General features: G+C 58.8%; 1 protein-coding gene across 3 annotated transcripts; it reads left to right on the forward strand.

Moving 5' to 3' along the window:
• Nucleotides 1-215: 215 nt before the first annotated feature.
• GLYCTK (glycerate kinase) lies at nucleotides 216-17,851 on the forward strand. 3 transcript variants are annotated; one of them, XM_075939504.2, is made up of 5 exons: nucleotides 216-321; nucleotides 4,989-5,396; nucleotides 5,737-5,888; nucleotides 8,851-9,026; nucleotides 10,977-17,851. In XM_075939504.2, the coding sequence occupies exons 2-5, from the start codon at nucleotides 5,041-5,043 to the stop codon at nucleotides 11,862-11,864; spliced, it is 1,572 nt and encodes a 523-aa protein (XP_075795619.2). In that variant the 5' UTR covers nucleotides 216-321; nucleotides 4,989-5,040; the 3' UTR covers nucleotides 11,865-17,851. The 3 variants fall into 3 exon arrangements, with proteins under 3 accessions (XP_075795619.2, XP_089637163.1, XP_089637161.1); XM_089781037.1 differs by lacking the exon at nucleotides 216-321 and adding an exon at nucleotides 389-475; XM_089781035.1 differs by lacking the exon at nucleotides 216-321 and adding an exon at nucleotides 3,248-3,532.
• Nucleotides 17,852-18,701: the final 850 nt, after the last annotated feature.

Here is an 18,701-nt window from a genome sequence, read left to right on the forward strand (position 1 = left end):
ACTGGGGCCAGCGCTAGGTGCATAGTGGGACCAGCGCTAGGTGCTTACTGGGGCCAGTGCTGGGACCGGCACCGTGGGTGCTGAAACGCAGCCGCTGCCAGCCAGCACCTGAGGGGTTAACCATTGCCGCCCCCTGCCCAGCTAGCTCCGCCCCCTGACACCCGCAGCCAATGGCAGGCCTGGAGGGAGGGCACAGGGGCTCACTTCCGCGGGCTGGGAAGGGGGCGGAGCTGTGCCAGTCCCCGTGCGCGCGGACAGAGTGGGGGGGGGCTCTGCCCTGCTGGCCGTGCAGGCGCCTGATTGGCCGAGCCCGGGAGGCTGGTAGGCAACAGCGCGGGGTCCGGAGTTAGCTCGCGCAGAGGGGGGCGGGGCTAGGGCTGTCTCACGTGGGGGCCTTGCGGACCGAGGCCCTGCAGGCAAGAGCAGGGGTGGGAGCCACGTGCTCAGCACCAGCCCGCCAGGCCCACGCTTCAAGGTAGCGCCTGGCACTGTGGTCCCCGTACAGCCCGGCCCTGGTCCCTAGGGAGCTGCGGTCTGCCCTGGGCGTAGGGCCTGGCACTGTGGTCCCTGTACAGCCCGGCCCTGGTCCCTAGGGATCTATGGTCTGCCCTGGGCGCAGGGCCTGGCACTGTGGTCCCCGTACAGCCCGGCCCTGGTCCCTAGGGAGCTGCGGTCTGCCCTGGGCGCAGGGCCTGGCACTGTGGTCCCCGTACAGCCCGGCCCTGGTCCCTAGGGAGCTGCGGTCTGTCCTGGGCGCAGGGCCAGGCACTCCGGTCCCCGTACAGCCCGGCCCTGGTCCCTAGGGAGCTGCGGTCACTCCTGGGCGCAGGGCCTGGCACTGTGGTCCCTGTACAGCCCGGCACTGGTCCCTAGGGAGCTGCGGTCTGCCCTGGGCGCAGGGCCTGACACTGTGGTCCCTGTACAGCCCGGCACTGGTCCCTAGGGAGCTGCGGTCTGCCCTGGGCGCAGGGCCTGACACTGTGGTCCCCATACAGCCCGGCCCTGGTCCCTAGGGAGCTGCGGTCTGTCCTGGGCGCAGGGCCTGGCACTGTGGTCCCCGTACAGCCCGGCCCTGGTCCCTAGGGAGCTGTGGTCTGTCCTGGGAGCAGGGCCTGGCACTCCGGTCCCCGTACAGCCCGGCCCTGGTCCCTAGGGAGCTGCGGTCTGTCCTGGGCGCAGGGCCTGGCACTGTGGTCCCTGTACAGCCCGGCCCTGGTCCCTAGGGAGCTGCGATCTGTCCTGGGCATAGGGCCTGGCACTGTGGTCCCTGTACAGCCTGGCACTGGTCCCTAGGGAGCTGCGGTCTGTCCTGGGCGCAGGGCCTGGCACTGTGGTCCCCGTACAGCCCGGCACTGGTCCCTAGGGAGCTGCGGTCTGCCCTGGGCATAGGGCCTGGCACTGTGGTCCCCGTACAGCCCGGCCCTGGTCCCTAGGGAGCTGCGGTCTGCCCTGGGCATAGGGCCTGGCACTGTGGTCCCCGTACAGCCCGGCCCTGGTCCCTAGGGAGCTGCGGTCTGCCCTGGGCGCAGGGCCTGGCACTGTGGTCCCTGTACAGCCCGGCCCTGGTCCCTAGGGAGCTGCGGTCTGCCCTGGGCGCAGGGCCTGGCACTGTGGTCCCCGTACAGCCCGGCCCTGGTCCCTAGGGAGCTGTGGTCTGCCCTGGGAGCAGGGCCTGGCACTGTGGTCCCCGTACAGCCCGGCCCTGGTCCCTAGGGAGCTGCGGTCTGCCCTGGGCGCAGGGCCTGGCACTGTGGTCCCTGTACAGCCCGGCCCTGGTCCCTAGGGAGCTGCGGTCTGTCCTGGGCGTAGGGCCTGGCACTGTGGTCCCCGTACAGCCCGGCCCTGGTCCCTAGGGAGCTGCGGTCTGCCCTGGGCGCAGGGCCTGGCACTGTGGTCCCCGTACAGCCCGGCCCTGGTCCCTAGGGAGCTGCGGTCTGCCCTGGGCGCAGGGCCTGGCACTGTGGTCCCCGTACAGCCCGGCCCTGGTCCCTAGGGAGCTGCGGTCTGCCCTGGGCGCAGGGCCTGGCACTGTGGTCCCCGTACAGCCCGGCCCTGGTCCCTAGGGAGCTGCGGTCTGCCCTGGGCGCAGGGCCTGGCACTGTGGTCCCCGTACAGCCTGGCCCTGGTCCCTAGGGAGCTGCGGTCACTCCTGGGCGCAGGGCCTGGCACTGTGGTCCCCGTACAGCCCGGCCCTGGTCCCTAGGGAGCTGCGGTCTGCCCTGGGCGTAGGGCCTGGCACTGTGGTCCCCGTACAGCCCGGCCCTGGTCCCTAGGGAGCTGCGGTCTGCCCTGGGCGTAGGGCCTGGCACTGTGGTCCCCATACAGCCCGGCCCTGGTCCCTAGAGAGCTGCGGTCTGCCCTGGGCGTAGGGCCTGGCACTCCGGTCCCTGTACAGCCCGGCCCTGGTCCCTAGAGAGCTGCGGTCTGTCCTGGGCGCAGGGCCTGGCACTCCGGTCCCTGTACAGCCCGGCCCTGGTCCCTAGAGAGCTGCGGTCTGCCCTGGGCGTAGGGCCTGGCACTCCGGTCCCCGTACAGCCCGGCCCTGGTCCCTAGAGAACTGCGGTCTGCCCTGGGCGTAGGGCCTGGCACTCCGGTCCCTGTACAGCCCGGCACTGGTCCCTAGAGAGCTGCGGTCTGCCCTGGGCGCAGGGCCTGGCACTGTGGTCCCCGTACAGCCCGGCCCTGGTCCCTAGAGAGCTGCGGTCTGCCCTGGGCGTAGGGCCTGGCACTCCGGTCCCCGTACAGCCCGGCCCTGGTCCCTAGAGAGCTGCGGTCTGTCCTGGGAGCAGGGCCTGGCACTCCGGTCCCTGTACAGCCCGGCCCTGGTCCCTAGGGAGCTGCGGTCTGTCCTGGGAGCAGAGCCTGGCACTCCGGTCCCTGTACAGCCCGGCCCTGGTCCCTAGGGAGCTGCGGTCTGCCCTGGGCGTAGGGCCTGGCACTCCGGTCCCCGTACAGCCCGGCCCTGGTCCCTAGGGAGCTGCGGTCTGCCCTGGGCGCAGGGCCTGGCACTCCGGTCCCTGTACAGCCCGGCCCTGGTCCCTAGAGAGCTGCGGTCTGCCCTGGGCGCAGGGCCTGGCACTGTGGTCCCCGTACAGCCCGGCCCTGGTCCCTAGAGAGCTGCGGTCTGCCCTGGGCTTAGGGCCTGGCACTCCGGTCCTTGTACAGCCCGGCCCTGGTCCCTAGAGAGCTGCGGTCTGTCCTGGGAGCAGCGCTGGGCACTTAGGTCCCATTACAGCCCAGCACTTTCCCTGTAGGGTGGCAGGGGTTGATCAGCATGCCCACCCTCTGTGGCTTTGGAGGTTCTCGTTGGGGCTCAGGACTGTCCGAGTGCCTGAGTGGCAGAAAGAGGCACTGCGCTGATGCAAGCTCAGAGGTGCTATGGCTGGGCCTGACTTAATAATTAAACCCTGGCTGCCTTGTGGGAGGGTTTGGAGAAAGAGACCTCTGGACTCTTTGGCTCTGCAGGAGGAGCACCCGGCCGGTGGCCTAGCACTTCGCGTGTGCAGTCAGTGGAGGAAGACATGGCTGGAAGGTATTTCTGCCCTCTCCTTCCCCGTGACAGGGCGCACAAGTCACTGTGTGCCCCCAGCAGGGCACCTCAGCCCTGTGATGGCGCCAGACAGCCCTGCGGGAATTCCCAGCAGGGAGAGGTTCCCTGCGTCCGGAGGCAGCCAAGCGCAAACCTTGGCCGGACTACTCTCCCAAGAGGCAGAGGCAAGAGGTTTGCCAGCTGGAACCTGGGACAGGGCTGGCTTGAGACAGAAGAGATGCAGTGTGCCCATCCTGTGGGGTTCACTGGTGGCTAAACTGTTTGGCCAGAGACATGGTTGGATTTCTGCTTTTGTGTGTCTGGGCCACCCGTGAATTCTCCCGCCAGCTGCACACGCTCTGCTCTGGAATTGTTTTTAGTGCGGGATGATAAAATGTCCTTTATCCCCTAGCCCGCCAGACTGTCTCACAAAATAGCCACCTTTCGGGCGACTGTTCCCTGGCTGACCTCCTCCTGTTGCGTTCCTTGTGTAGTAGCTCGTTGCTGTTCCTGAGCGCTTGCATACACCCCAGTTCCTTGTGTGGCAAGCTCCGGAGTGACTCTCCAGCACACCAGCGGGCTGTGCAGCATCTCGCTTCCCCAGCACCAGGAACGTCTAGGACGTTCACTGCATGGGAGCGGTGTCCTCTCGGCTGGCGGGCAGAAGGATGGTTCTGGACTGAGCCCGCTGTTCTACCGTGGGCTGCAAGAGATGCCGGAGGGAATGCTTCTCTCGGATCATTTGCTGATCTTTTGGATGCACAATGAGGGGCTTCCCCCTAGCTAAGAGCTAGGGCGGGCCTATGGTTTATCTGACTCTTTCCCCTAAGGGCAGAGAACAGCCCACAAATCTTGGGACGCATTATGAAATGAGCCAGCCAAAGTAACAGGGAGCCTGTCGTAGAGTTGAGAGACGTTAACCGGCGAGGGCTGGACCAGCTCCCTACCTGCTGTGGAAAGGAGGCTGCTCCAGCCCCGCGGGACCCATAGCGGACAGGGGCGCTCCAGCCCAGCCGAAGCAGCCCCTGTCTGCAGCCGAAGATTTTACAACCCTTATCTGCAGGGGACCTGAAGTGAACCGGCAGATGTTCAGCCCTCGCAGGGGGGCTGATGGGGTTGCAGGGAACATCAGGGGCAGGGGAGGGAAGCTGTGAGTCAGCCCTGTGTTTGTGTACCCCCAAATTGGCAGAAGTCTGAAAATACAGGAAATCTAACCGGCGAGGGGCTGTCTTGCCCCCGCGGGAAGAGCATGCACAGCCGCTCTGGGCAGCACTGTGGATTGACCTGCCTTGGGAAGCTCGCTCTTCAGACTTCGGTGGCTAGCTCCTACTCTGGCCAAACCCTCGTTGGTCCCGTGGGAGTTGGTCTGAGTAAGGCCGAGTCCCATGCTGGGTTCACAACTGGCTAGTGCCCCACTTCTTGCTCACTGAGCCGTAACTGTTCCTTCCCCTTGTTCCAGGTTGGCGACGGCTGACTGAGGGACGGACGCCACGAGACAGCCTGGGCCAGGCATGACCTCCGCTCTCAAAGCTCTGCCCAACATCCGCAGAGCCGGCTGGGGCCACGCATCTCCACGCCACATGTCCCTCTGGGAGCATGGGCTGCACCTCTTCCGCAGCGCCGTGGGTGTCGTCCTGCCGGCCCCCATGATGAGGAGGGCGCTGGCTCTCGAAACCAACGGAGGCACCAGGCTGGTCGTGGGAGACCGGGCTTTCCCCGTGAGGAGGAACCTGCACCTGGTGGGCTTCGGGAAAGCTGTGCTAGGAATGGCAGCTGCAGCAGAGGAGATCCTCGGGCACCACCTTATTCGGGGGGTTGTCAGCGTCCCCCATGGCATCCAGGCGTGTCTGCAGCAGGCAGGAATGGAGTAAGGCTGCTACCACCTGGATAGTCTGGTGTGATGGGGCCAGGGAAGCACACGCTGCTGCAGGTGTAGCTGCCTGCTGTATATTTTCCCCTTGTGGTCTGCCGAATCCCTCTTGGATTCTCTCCATCTGTCCCAGCTTTAACCCTTGACCTTGCACCATGTGTACGAGACTCCTCGTTCAGCCTGGCCTGCGAAGGAACTAGGATAAACCCATCACTGAGCAGACAGGGCCCTGTCTGGCCCCCCACATCCCTCTTGCTCTCTGGTGGGAGCGGGGCTGCCTGGCAGGCTGTGCTCCGTGTGCGCTGCAGTGGCCTGATTGCTTTTCCAACCCCTGCAGGGCGATGCTGCTGAAGCCACAGAGCCGGATCCAGGTCATAGAAGGGGCTAAGCACAACCTGCCGGACCGAGAGGCGCTGAGGGCAGCCAGCGTGATCCGGGAGCTCGCGGAAGGCCTGACGGCTGACGACCTCCTCCTGGTGCTGATCTCAGGTAATGTCCGTCATCCCGGAGTTCTCGTTGTGGGATGCTGTTGCTGCAGTCCGGTGTTGCCCTCCACGTCTCCTGCCTCATCTTTCCTCCCCCCGTCTCTTTTCTTGCCAGCCTGGCTTCTTCTGTCCCCGGTGCACGCAGGAACCGGGTCCCGCGCTGGGCGTGGCAAGCTAGGGCAGCTTGCTTCTTGCACAGGAAGGCGAGGAGAGGCGCGAAGTGAGTCAGAAGTAGCTGGGCCAGCCATCTGTGTGGCTGTTTCTTCCCTCCCCCCTCCGGCCTTGCCCGGTGCCCCGCTGTCCTGCCAGCAATAGCAATCTGCAGTTTCAAGTTGCATGGCACTGTTCCGCCAGGTGGTGGTGCCAGGCACTCAGAAAACACTGCTCAGAGCGTAAAAGCCCATCCCAGCCACGGCAGGCTGCCCGAACCGGAGGGAGGGCTGGATCCTGGGCCCGAGTCTGCTCTAGGTTCATCGGTTGCGTGCCAGGAAACGAGTGTAGCCAGTGCCTTGTGTTTCCCTGTCTGTCTGTGTAGAGACAGACGCTCCTGGTTCATCTGGGAGGTGCCCTGTGCTTAAATATGGGCACACAGGCTAGGGCAGCAGAGCTCGGAGCAGCACCATGGCAGCTACAAGAGGTTCAGGTGTTTGGGCATCCAGGTGCGGGTTGTAATGGGCAACTAACTTGGGTATCCGGGCAGGAAAAGCGATGCCCCAAGTGAGACTGAGCCACCCATCCTGCAAGGGGCTAAACAGCCCAGGCATGATGCTCCGCACTCTGGATCCCCCCCCCACGCCCGAAATAGAAAGGAGTCGCTCAGCACCAAGTAAGGGATACTCCGCACCTTGTAGGGTGAGGCCCTAAGCCGGGGTGGGCAATAGTATTTATGGTGGGCCATGCCAAGCTTTTGGTAAGTGGTCAAGAGTTTTCTATGGAAATGGGTTCTCGGCTGGAGATTGGGTGCAGAAGGGAGCTCCTGGTAGGGGATTCGGGTGCACGAGAGGGTGTGGGGTCTGAGAGGAAGTTGGGGTGAAGGAAGGTGTTGTGACCTGGGGCAGGGAATTGGGGTGCAGGGTCAGGGAGGGTGTATGGGTCCAGGAGAGGATTCTGGCTTTGCAGAGTCTGGGAGGGAGTTGGGACTGGGGCGGGGGAGTGTGTGCAGAGGGTTTGGGTGGTGACCTGGGACAGGGAGTTAGGGGGTAGGGTGCAGGAGATAGGTTACTTAGGCAGCTCCCAGCCAGCAGCCTCCTCAGGCAGGCTCCCTGCCTGCCACAGCCCCACGCTGCTCAAAGCAGCTGGCTGCTCCATGTGCCTGTTGATGCTGTGTGTATGGGGAGGCTTCAGCCGCGGCCCCGCCCCCAGCACAATTTCTCAGCTCCCATTGGCTGCAGGCAGGAGCAGCGCACACAGCCTCCTTCCCCGGCACATGGTGCAGAGAGGCACATGGAGCAGCCAGGCGCTTTGAGCGGCCTGAGGCTGCTCCCTGTCTGAGGGTCCCGGTGGGGTGGGCCGCGGACCGGATTCAAAGGCTTGGGCGGGCTGGACCTGGCCTGCAGGGGCGGATCTTGCCCAGCCCTGCGACGAGCACGTGCATTTGAAACCCACCAGCTCCAGCAGCGATTGTCCTCTTAGTGCCTTCTTTCACCATTCCCAGCTGTGGGCTCGTGCAGTGAGAGGCTGTGCTCCGAGCTCATGAGCTGTGCAGTGCCCTGCAGAGTTTGTGTCAGTATCCGGTGTGCCCTGTGCCACAGCGCGGTGTTAGTCACCCTCGGAGCCATGCCCCAGGGATTGCCTGGTTCACGACTGCGCTGCTCAGCCGAGTACGGTCTCGCTCTGCTGCCGAGCTCCGCCCAGCTGGCTGCAGTCTGGACCGCCGCGGTGCTGCGAGAATTCACCAGGATTCTCCACACTCGGGTGTAATTGAACTCGAATCCTGTCTTTCGGGGATTCGCTTGTCCTCTGGCTACCAGTGTCTTCAAGATACTCCTAGGCCCCTCCGTCTGCCATCTCAGGCTTTGCTGCCGGCAGCGGCTCCCCACGTGGGCATACCTCCACGCAGCCCCCGCTGGCTGCTCCCGCTGCCTCTCGGCCGCGTCCCTCCCGGTGGATTGACACTCGGGCCGTTTCATTTGCTTTTGCTTGTTCATCATATTTTATTGATGGTGCTTTTTTCTCCCCTCCGAGAGGGCGTTGCCCTTTTCTGGTAGTGTTCCAGGGACGTTTCTACGCTCCCCTCACGTTCCTCTCGTTCATCTGTCGCTTCCCCCCTTTTCTGCCCCACCTCACTTTTTTCACTGCATTGTAAGGGCCCAATCGGGTGTGCTCTGCAGCCCCGGTCAACCAGATCACAAATGCACCCATCCCCATAGACTCCAGCCTCTCTTTTTGTTTCCTCCCTGAGTCTCTCTGCTCCGCGCTCTCAAGAAGCTTTTTGCTGTAGTGCCGTTCTATATTTAGGTGTGAGCTTTGCTTATATTTTTTTAAACACCGCTCCTTAGGAATGAGGTCAGTGAAGCGCTGGAGCCAGAAGCGTCTCTTTCCCTGCAGCTAAACGCTGAGCGAGCCGTGGAGTCCGCAGGCCCCTCTTTCACAAACAAGGTTTCCCTGGTGTCAGATGTGAGGCACCTGCGCAGGGAAGGGAAGTAAGAAGAAAAGCACCTGGGCCTCGCGCCCCACAGAGTCATTTATTCCGGGCAAAGTGGGTGTAAAACGCAGCCACTGTTGTGAATGGAGACTTGGGCGTGGGGCTCGCTGCTCTGTGGAGGGGACCGCAGGCGTCCGTCTCCAGGGCCTTTTGTCTGGTGCCTTTCACCAGCCCAGATTCCCTATAGCAGAAGGGTGAGGGATACGAGAGCCGACTCCAGCAGTTAGATGCCCTCACTTAGCCCCATGCTTTGAGTGCTGGAGGTTCTTCCCTTTGCGCTACCCACGTGCATTTACTCACTGCATTATCTCCTGCCTTCCAGGAGGTGGATCAGCCCTGCTGCCTGCTCCTACCCCTCCCATCCTCTTGGAAGAGAAAGAGACAATCACCAAGCTGCTGGCTTCCAGAGGGGCTGCCATACAGGAGCTCAACACCATCCGGAAGGCCCTTTCCTTGTTGAAGGGCGGGGGGCTGGCCCGAGCTGCGTATCCTGCACAGGTGAGTGAGGAAAGATGGCTCCCTTGCCCAGCGCTTCTGCTCGAAGGCAGGTTTAAAGAGACACCGGGAGTTTAAAAATCATGGCCAAACCCGACCTCGGTACAGCCAACCTGATGCTTCAATCACTGGTTCTCAACTAGGGATATACAGGGGTCTTCCATCACCTCCTCTAGATAGTTGTCTAGTTGTACAACAGGCTACGTTAAACTAACGTTGTTTGTACTGCTACATCGGATACCCTCAAAAGCGAGTACAGTGTCTCTATTCCAGTTGATTTACTGTGGTATTCTAGTTTAGAAAAGGGGTAGTAAGCCATGTTTCAGTGAGCGCACGGTGGCGCTTTCGTACAATGTCTGAGTTGGCGAGCCAGGTGTTCATAAGCGAGGTGGAACTCGGCGGGGTACACAACACACGTCCGACTCCTGAAGGGGGGACAGCGTCTGGAAAAGTTGAGCCGCTTGTTCGGACGATGTCTGCCCCTAACGGCGTTGGTGGGAATCAGCATCTATGGGAATCACACTGCTTGACTAGGCAGATAGGGATCAACTGCAGGATTCAGAAATGTGGCCCGTATTTAATGAACAACTGAAGAATCATTGCTTAGCTTTCCTGTAGCACCTGAGCGGGTTAACATAATTGTGTGGTGTTGTTTTCTTTTTTCACCGTGCCGCCTGGTCCATCTCTGCGCAGGTTGACTCTCTCTTGTCCAGGACTCCCTGGTCCGGCAGCATGCCTGGCTCGGCACGGGTGGGGTCCCCCCTGGGTGCGCCACCCTTGGAGCACTCAAGGGAGAAAACTGGCTCAGCAGGCTCAGAAATATTCCTGGACCAGGGAGCCAGGCTGGCTGCTGGGTGCAGAGCCTCAGGGCAGGGGCAGGAGCCTGTCAGGCAGAGCTAGGGGCTGAGAGCAGAGCCCAGCGATGGCAGGGGCCAGGAGTAAAGGCCAGCAGTAGAGAGGCTGGCATTGACCTCCCTTGGTCTAGCAAACTCCCTGGTTCAGGACCGGTTGGATGCCTGGGAGGTCCAACCTATGTTTCTTTTTGCTTCAGGAATGAAAACTGGCTGGTCGCTCTCCTTTTTAGTTCTGGTCAGTTTCGCTTTCTGGCTCTAGTGCTGCAATGGTGGTTGGGTCGAACGCAGGACAGGGCGGCTTTCTTTGTGCAGGAACAAAAACCCCTTGGCTACGTCTAGACTGGCATGATTTTCCGGAAATGCTTTTAACGGAAAAATTTTCCGTTAAAAGCATTTTCGGAAAAGCGCGTCTAGATTGGCCACGGACGCTTTTCTTCAAAAGCACTTTTTGCGGAAAAGCGTCCATGCCAATCTAGACGCGCTTTTGCACAAAAAAGCCCCGATCGCCATTTTCGTGATCGGGGCTTTTTTGCGGAAAACAAATCTCAGCTGGCCCTTTTGCGCAAAAGGGACTTTGGCCTGAACGGGAGCAGCATAGTATTTCCGCGAGAAGCACTGATTTCAGACAGTAGGAAGTCAGTGCTTTTGTGGAAATTCAGGCGGCCAGTGTAGACAGCTGGTAAGTTTTTTCGGAAAAACGGCTGATTTTCCGGAAAAACTGGCCAGTCTAGACACAGCCCAAGTGAGTGTGCAGCAGAGCAAGAGCTGACACGTTCCTGGTGAGCTGAGCTTTCATTCCTTTTTCCACACCCTAGATTTTTGGTCCCTTTTTAAACTGGCCAGTGAACGTGTGCACGGGTCCAAATGAGAGCACTGGCCGTGCTACTGCCTGCAGCCCCCTGTGCATAGGCTGAATGCGGAGCCCCCACCACACGGTGCACACACAGAATGGGCCACATTTGCATCTTTTGCACCGGTGCATCTGGGTGGGGATCCGCTGGACTCCACAAGGAGGAGTGAGCGCGGCACTCGGTTGATCATTCTTGCACCTCAGCGGGTCTCAGGCGCCGCGGTTACCTGCCACCTGTTCTGCTTGCAGGTGCTAAGCCTCATCCTCTCTGATGTCGTTGGCGACCCAGTGGACATCATTGCGAGCGGCCCCACTGTCTACGGCTCCCCCCGCGCCCAGGACTGCCTTCAGATACTGACCAAATACAACCTGCTGAGCGCCGTGCCCGGATCGGTGCAAATGGTGCTGTCCCGCTCCGTCTCTGGCCCCCCTGCGCCTGCAGACCGTTCCCATGTCTACAACGTTGTCATTGGCTCCAACAGTCTAGCCTTGGAGGAGGCCAGACGCCAAGCAGAGAGTTTGGGCTACTGGACCCTGATTCTGAGCGCAGCCGTGTGTGGGGACGTCAGCAGAGTGGCCGAGCTCTACAGCCAGCTGATCCAGTTTGTGTGCTTGGGCGCAGCCGGGCCGGGCGGAGGTGCGCTCCGAGGCCAAGTGAGAGGCGCTCTTCTGAAGCTGGCCACAGAGCTGGAGATCCCCGGTTTGAAGGAGGCTTTGCAAGGATTGGGGCCTGAGAGATCAGTGTGCCTGCTGGCCGGGGGAGAGACCACTGTCCAGCTTCAAGGAAGTGGGAAGGGCGGGAGGAACCAGCAGTTGGCCTTACAAGTGGCGTTGGAGCTACACCGAGCGAAGGCCACTGAGGCTGGCAGCTTCCTTGGCAGATGCGAAGTCCTGTTCCTCAGCGGTGGCACTGATGGGCAAGATGGGCCAACAGAGGCAGCTGGTGCCTTCTCTAGCCCGGAGCTGGTGGAGAAGGCTTCCCGGGAAGGCCTTGATGTGGAGAAGTTCCTGAGCAACAATGACTCCTACACGTTCTTCAGTAAGTTCCAAAGCGGACACCACCTTCTGCTGACTGGCCTCACGGGCACCAATGTCATGGACCTCCAGGTGGTTTTAATTCGGGCTAGAGACTGCTAGAGAGAGCACTGGCACCAGCTCTTCAGATGCACTGGAGCAAAATGAGAACACCAGTGTTCTGAACAAATCCAGGTTGCTTCCATTAGGGACAGCTGGCGAGAGCACTGATCACATGGCTACCAAAGCTACATTAGCGAGGCACAAGGGTGGGAACCATGACCCTATTTCCGTCTGTTGATTAGGATCAGAGGAAGGTAAGATGCCACCAGCATTATGGATGCTGGGGGAGGGGGGGCGGGGGCGCTAACACCTTCCTGCCGAAGAGCCACTAACGTGCTGCCTTTTGGCAGTGGTTGCAAGGGCTTCAGGAAGGCAGGGCTGAGGACTGACTGGCAAGAGCAGCACGTATCTGGCGGGGTGACATTTCTGCTCCCCTGTTACCTGTATTTGGTGTGGAGCCAGAGTGACTTGGGGACAGTGGAAGGATGTCACAGAAACAGGAGGTGGACTAAGGCTGGGATGTCCAAGGGCGTCTGAGGGAGGGAGTTCGAATGAGATTGGAGATCGGAGCCCCAGCCTGAGTCTCTGGGTTGCCGTTGTGATGAGGTAGGCTAGATTGGTCCATCGGGCCCTACACCCAGGGCCCTCCCAGGCCTGTGCAGAGGAGCACAGGGGTCAGTTTAACCTTTTCATCGTGGGTGCCTGGAGAAAACACACCCAGCTGTGGCATTTACTCGGTGTGGGGGAAGCATGGTGTGAAGCACGGTCCAGAGGCACTGGTGCAAAACCAATCTGCACGTGAGACCGTCTCCCTCACGCTGTGACCTTCTCTGTCCCGTGTGGTGACACTGAGAGCATCAGAACGGCTACAGGGGGTCAGACCAACGGTCCATCCAGCACAGTGTCCTGTCTGCCCATGGTGGCCAGTGCCAGGTGCCCTAGAAGGAGTAAACAAAACGTGATTATTGAGTGATCCCTTCCCTGTTGCCCATTCCCCCCACACGGTTGATGTTCCATGGGGTGGCGTGTGTCTGTGTGTGTCTGTGTGTCTGTGTGTGCGCGCGCACACTACAAGCATTCTGAGTGTCAGGAAGCAATACAGCTTCCAGCCTGAGCCATTGACCTTTTCGCTGTGTAAAGTTAGTACTCGCTGTAGCTCTGATGGTCTCCTCCAACTCTGTAGGAAAAAAAGGCCCCAAAATCTGTAAATTGGGCTCTCCTGACTCATGTTGCTGCACTGATCAAAGGGCAAAGCAGCTGGGGCCGCTGCTTTGTCAAACAGCGCATGCCTCCAGCAGTGGGGAGAACCAGCTACTTCAGCTTTGTCGTAAGTTAATGTCAGCTCCTGTCTTGCCACACTCGGCTCGCTTTCCAGCAAGACACTTGGGGCCAGGTTTTTTGTGGAGCACAGCAACCAGCTGCTTAGGAAAATCTGTCCACTTATTTCAGGGCCTAAATGGGAGCTGAGCTGCTTGCTGTTCGAGCCCTGATTTAAAATCCCACGTTTGAGTCACGCTGTTTTCAGACTGCTATAGCTGTGCCGGGTGGCTGATCTAACTTTGCAGCATAGATATGCCACCTTATTAATACCGTGAACAGTGACATCATTGGACAGTCGTACTTAGCACGCTTAAAATGTCCAGTCTCTCTCTTTGATCAGGATAACAAAACTATCCAAGAATAGTTCAGCCCAATAAAATGTTTTGGAGGGGACGTACAAACCTCATGCTGTTTGGTTTTAAGTCACTCTCTAGACACTAGAGATTAGGGTTGAATTTATATATCTACTGTGTGGTTTCTTGCACCTTCCTTTGAGACAGCCGCTATTGGAAACAAGATCCTGGACTGGATGGGGCTTGAGTCGGTTCCAGTCTGGCGCAGAGAATCCTAGAACACTAGAACTGGAAGGGACCTCGAGAGGTCATCGAGTCCAGTCCCCTGCCCTCACAGCAGGACCCAGCACTGTCTAGCCCATCCCTGACGGGTGTCTGTCCAACCTGCTCTTCAGTATCTCCAGGGATGGTGATTCCACAACCCCCCTTGGCAATTGATTCCAGTGTTTCACCACCCTGACAGGCAGGAATTTTTTCCTAATGTCCAACCTAAACTTCCCTTGCTGCAATTTAAGCCCATTGCGTCTTGTCCTGTCAGAGAGGTTAAGGAGAATAATTTCCCCCCCCCCCCCCTTCTAGGTACTTGAAAGTTGCTGTCATGTCCCCTTTCAGTTTTCTCTTTTCTAAACTAAACAAACCCAATTCCTTCAGCCTTCTCTCATAGTGCATCATTTCTAGACCTTTATCATTTTTGTTGCTCTTTTCTCAATCCTCTGGCTTTTGTCCAATTTGTCCACATCTCTCCTGAAACATGGTGCCCAAAACAGGACACAATCCTCCAGCTGAGGCCTAATCCGCGCAGAGTAGAGCGGAAGAATGACTCCTTGCGTCTTGCTCACAACACGCCTGTTGATGCCTCCCAGAATTTTTTTGCAACAGTGTCACATTTGGGTTAGGTCCTATGTTGTGATGGGAGCCAGCCAGGCTAGTACTAACACTCCCATATGTAAACCTAGGCAAGTCACTAACATTCAGAGGCTCAGTTTTTCTGTAGCATGGAGGTGGCCTTCTTTACCTACATCCCTGGGGGTTTGTGAGGCTAAGTTTGCCAGTGGCTGCAAAGTGCTTTGAAACCCACTGCTGGAAGGTGTGGGACACCTACAACATATGAAAACCTGGGGGCATGACAGTGTCAAGGTGCACACAGCGACGGGAAGTTTGTTCTAGCGCATCTGTGCATGGTTTTTTGGAAGGTTCCTCAGCGGAGTGGAGTGTGCCATTTGAATTTCCCTGTGTGTGCATGGCTTCTACCACAGTGGGGCCCTGATCTTGGGGTCCCTGTGCGTGACTGCAGTGAATAGCAGGATTGAATGTAAAAGGCAAAACGACTGCATTCAGAGAGCTTGTTCACGGATTGGGACTATTGTTTGGGCAGCCATGTTAGTTCCCTAGCACCCAATCCTGTTCTTTGCTAAACTGGTGTAAATCCAGAGTCACTCGAGTGTTGTGGGGGGTTAATCGCAATGAATGAAACCTTTGCCCTTTGCCTTTTTTTTTTTTTGTTCCTGGTGCTCTGCTGCACCCGCTCGGCTGCTCTTTTCCATTATCGTTTATAGACCGTGGTGGGGTGGCAGGCTGTAGATCTACCTGTGCAGTCAGCGTACTCCATCTGAACATATCTGGGGTGTATGAGCCGCTGGCCCCAGTTGCCAGCACACCAGGTGCTTCCTACCTGGAGGTAGCTGGCACATTCTGCAGGTGACCAGGGCTGCTCCAGCTGGTGGCGTTTGGAATGCTTAGGGTCTACGTGTGGTCTACGCGGATGCAGCTAGTCCATCCATCAGCTGCACTCTAGAGATCTCTAACACATGGCATCATGCGGGCGGTTAGTGATTGAGGGTTTTGTGCACACACCAACAATAGTAGGGGTGGGCCAACCCCATATAAATGGGGAGAACAGGAGGGAGTAAGGTCAGAGCCTCTGCTGGGGTGGATGACACCGCTCCTGCCATCAGTGGAATGATTCTTGTTTACACCAGCTGAGAGCTGACCCCCAGCGGCCCTCCCTTGCACTCACCGCCCTGGAAACAGAGTGCCTCTTTAACTGCCAAGCATGGCTTGAGCCCTGGGAGATGCAGACCTGAGCTCATTTGCAGGCGCGTTCTGCAAACTTTGGTGGCTCCTCCGGGGAAGCCCCGGAGCTGTAATCACACACAGCACTCACCTCGTCCCTTCCGCTAATGATGAAAACGAGCTCATCTGGGGGAGGGGAGGCTGTAAAAGGTCTGATGAAAGCGTGCAGCTCTTTGAAGCACATTTCCCATCGATATTCGCTTGGCTTCCTTTCCCCTACAAGTTGTTGCGCTCATCCCTTCCGCTTTAATGAGAGCAAAGCGGGACGGGGGGGCATTGGCTAAGGACAGCGAGGTTACATTAACGGTTTTACTCTTCCAGCTGTGTGGTCTAAGCTTCATCGCTGAGCTCACCTCTGGAGGCGCTTGCCCAGCCTGAGTTTAGGAAAGGAAACCTCCTCCCCCGGCAGCCCTGTCATGCCACCTGCTGCTGTCGGTGCAGTGGGCACACCTGGGTTCCAGGCCCTGCTGCCATGCAGTTGGATAGATCTGATCTCTCCTCCCTTACACATCTGGCACAGGACGGCAGCTATCTGTGCTCTCACTTGCATTGAAAAGGCTGGGAGCAGAAGATGGGAAAAGCTCTTTGTGGCTTGAAAGCCCTTTACCCACAGTAGAAGACTCCAAACCGTAGCTTGCTCTCCAGGCCAGACCCTGCTCTTACTCACACCAGTGGGAGTCAGATTCTCAGTTTTAATAAGTCTGGGCCCACGCGCATTTTAAGGCCAGAACAGTATAGAGGGGGCTTATTGGAGATGAGAATCTGGCTTACTCTGGAGTCACTCTGCATTTACACTTCCTAACTTCAGCTTGTGTAGCTATCTGATCATCCCAGCTCTCAGAGGAGATAAACATTCCCCTGTGCTAAGAAGCAGCCGGGGAAAGGAGTCAGGTTCCTTGGTTTTAATCCTGGTTCTACCAGTTACGTAGTCAGAGGTAAGTCATGTAACCTTTTGCTGGCAGGAGTAGAAGTGCCCTACCTCCCCGGTTGTGTTGGAGGATTAATTAGTGAATGTTGGCATCACACCTTCAGCCACAAAGTGATATGTAACTGCTAAGCATGGTTATTATCTTCACGATGCCCAAGGGAGGGTGGAGGTATCGCCGAGGGATCATGGGCTGACCTTGAGAGCCTGGAATTCATCTCCATGAGTGCGGAGAGGAGGGAGGAATGTGAGTTAATAGCTGAGTCTTGCCTACGTAGTCCTGGAATGATAACGCCACCTCTGTCTAGTCACACAACTGAAAAGGAAGTAATAATCTTTGTTTGTTATGGTAACACGTAGGGGGTTACCTACAAAGAGCTTACACTGTAAGGTAAGTGACAGAGTGTAAGGGAGAAGGATACAAGGAAATTCATGCGCGCGCGCACACACACACACACACACACGCATCCATCTATATATTTTAGAAATGTGCATCTGTTAGTTCAAGAACCCTTCCTGAACGGTAAGAGCTAGGACTGCTGCGTCTGGTAGGCAGCTTCCTCTCCTCCTAACTGAACGCAAGGTGAGGGCTTGCGTGTGCCTGGAGAGTGGGAAGTCCCAGGTGGAAAGAGGGGGCAGAGGAGAGGTGTGAGACAGAGTGGCCGCTAGGGGTGTTGCGCGCAGGGGAGAGCTGTGCAGCAGAGTGACCGCTGGGGCAGCCGCACCACCAAGAGAGTGGTCAGCTGGGGCTGGGATTTGCCATCTTGCCTGCCATCAGGCTGGGTAAGTAGCCCCCCTGCCCCAAACCCTTCCCCAGCCCTTGGCTGTAGAGCGGAGGGGGGAAATAGCCTATTTCCCCCCCAGCCCTGAGCCCCTCCCCAACCCTCATTCTCATACCCCCCACTCCGCCAGCCCCCTGCCCTGAAGGGCCCAGGCAGCGCCGGGTAAATCTTGCATTGGTGTGTGTACAGTCTCTGCACGGAACAGGTAACGAATAGCAGGCACCGGCGATAGACCAATCAGCACTCTTCGTGTGCTTGCTCAGGCCGGGGGCCAAGAGGCTCTTGAGGAGCGCGGGTGGTGGAGGGAGACAGTGACACTACGGATCAGTGCAGCGAGGTGCCTCCAGGGGAACCCGGATGCAGCACAGGGATGCGGCGTCGGCTCTGGGCAGCCGGGACCCTTCCCTAGCCCTACAGCCGGGCCAGTCCGGGGGAGAAGGGAAGCCAAGGGGCACACGTGGGACGACTGCGGGGAAGGCTGCCGTGGCTACGTGGCCCGGAAGGGCAGAGGATCGGCAGACCGCAGCTGTCCGGGCGCTTTCCGAGGGCCTGGCTCACTTCCGCCAGTGGCCAAACAGGGATAATGTTCAGGGTAAGTAACCACATTATTAACGGGGGCAGCTCGTGGCAGTAAATTAAACCTCTTGGCTCCTGGCCTTGGCCTGGCTCATGCTTCTTAGGAGACATTAAATCCCTGCTCCCCAGTGCTCCTATTATCACTTCGTTAAGGAGCCGATAATGATACATGTTGACGGTTTTATTCTGCATGGAGGCTGATTAATGGCTAATATTTCACAAGGTGCTAATGGGGCCTTGCTTTATGAGGAGAGCGGAAGGGGGCCGCCTGTAAGCTCTCCCACAAGCTGGGTAATCTTACCCATTTCCGCCCCCTGACCGCTTTTCACAGAGGCCTCGTGCGTGACGTTGGAAAGCGCTGCTAGCGGTGACCCTGCCCTGGCATTGTACTCTGGACCCCTTTCCCCTTGGCCTGCAGCCCGAGCCCCCCAACGAGCTGGGCGGCTGGTCTGTAGGGTGCCTGCCTGTAGGGTGTAGCTGCCTGCATGCGAGCAGTAAAGTGCAGTAGCTCGGGCGTTATCCCTCCCACTTCTGTCCACCCACAAAGGCCTCTCTCCTGAAGCGTGTGGAGCCCGGGCTAATTGGCCTGCCCTGGGTGGGGAGAGGGGGGAGATTAGAGCCCAGGTTCTGCTTTCAGCTGCCACTCCGCAGGCGAGATGAGCCCTCCAGAGCCTCCCGCAATCCCCTCAGTGCGCGCAGCAGGTGAGTTCTCCCACCAACCACTCTTGTCGGTTGCAGCACAAAGGCCCCTGGGGCTGCCCCCCAGAATCCTAGCAGCGTGCCACAGTGGGTAGAGCTTGGCAGGGCGGCTGCTCTGACCCAGGCATCTCCCACCCAAGCTAGTGCCCTGTAGGGACCATCCCTGGCCCAGAAAGCTTCCAAGCTAAACCTCAGGGCAACATGATGTGCCCGAACTGACAGAGTGCGG

Source organism: Pelodiscus sinensis, chromosome 11, assembly GCF_052426305.1.
Source record: "Pelodiscus sinensis isolate ZL-2025 chromosome 11, ASM5242630v1, whole genome shotgun sequence".
Taxonomy (NCBI): domain Eukaryota; kingdom Metazoa; phylum Chordata; order Testudines; family Trionychidae; genus Pelodiscus; species Pelodiscus sinensis.

Bases quoted from the DNA above. Each gene is read 5' to 3' on its own strand.
- GLYCTK (XM_075939504.2), top strand. From the start codon at position 5,041: ATGACCTCCGCTCTCAAAGCTCTGCCCAACATCCGCAGAGCCGGCTGG. The intron at 5,397-5,736 runs GTAAGGCTGCTA...CAACCCCTGCAG, and splicing joins CTGCAGCAGGCAGGAATGGA to GGCGATGCTGCTGAAGCCAC. The intron at 9,027-10,976 runs GTGAGTGAGGAA...TTCTGCTTGCAG, and splicing joins GAGCTGCGTATCCTGCACAG to GTGCTAAGCCTCATCCTCTC.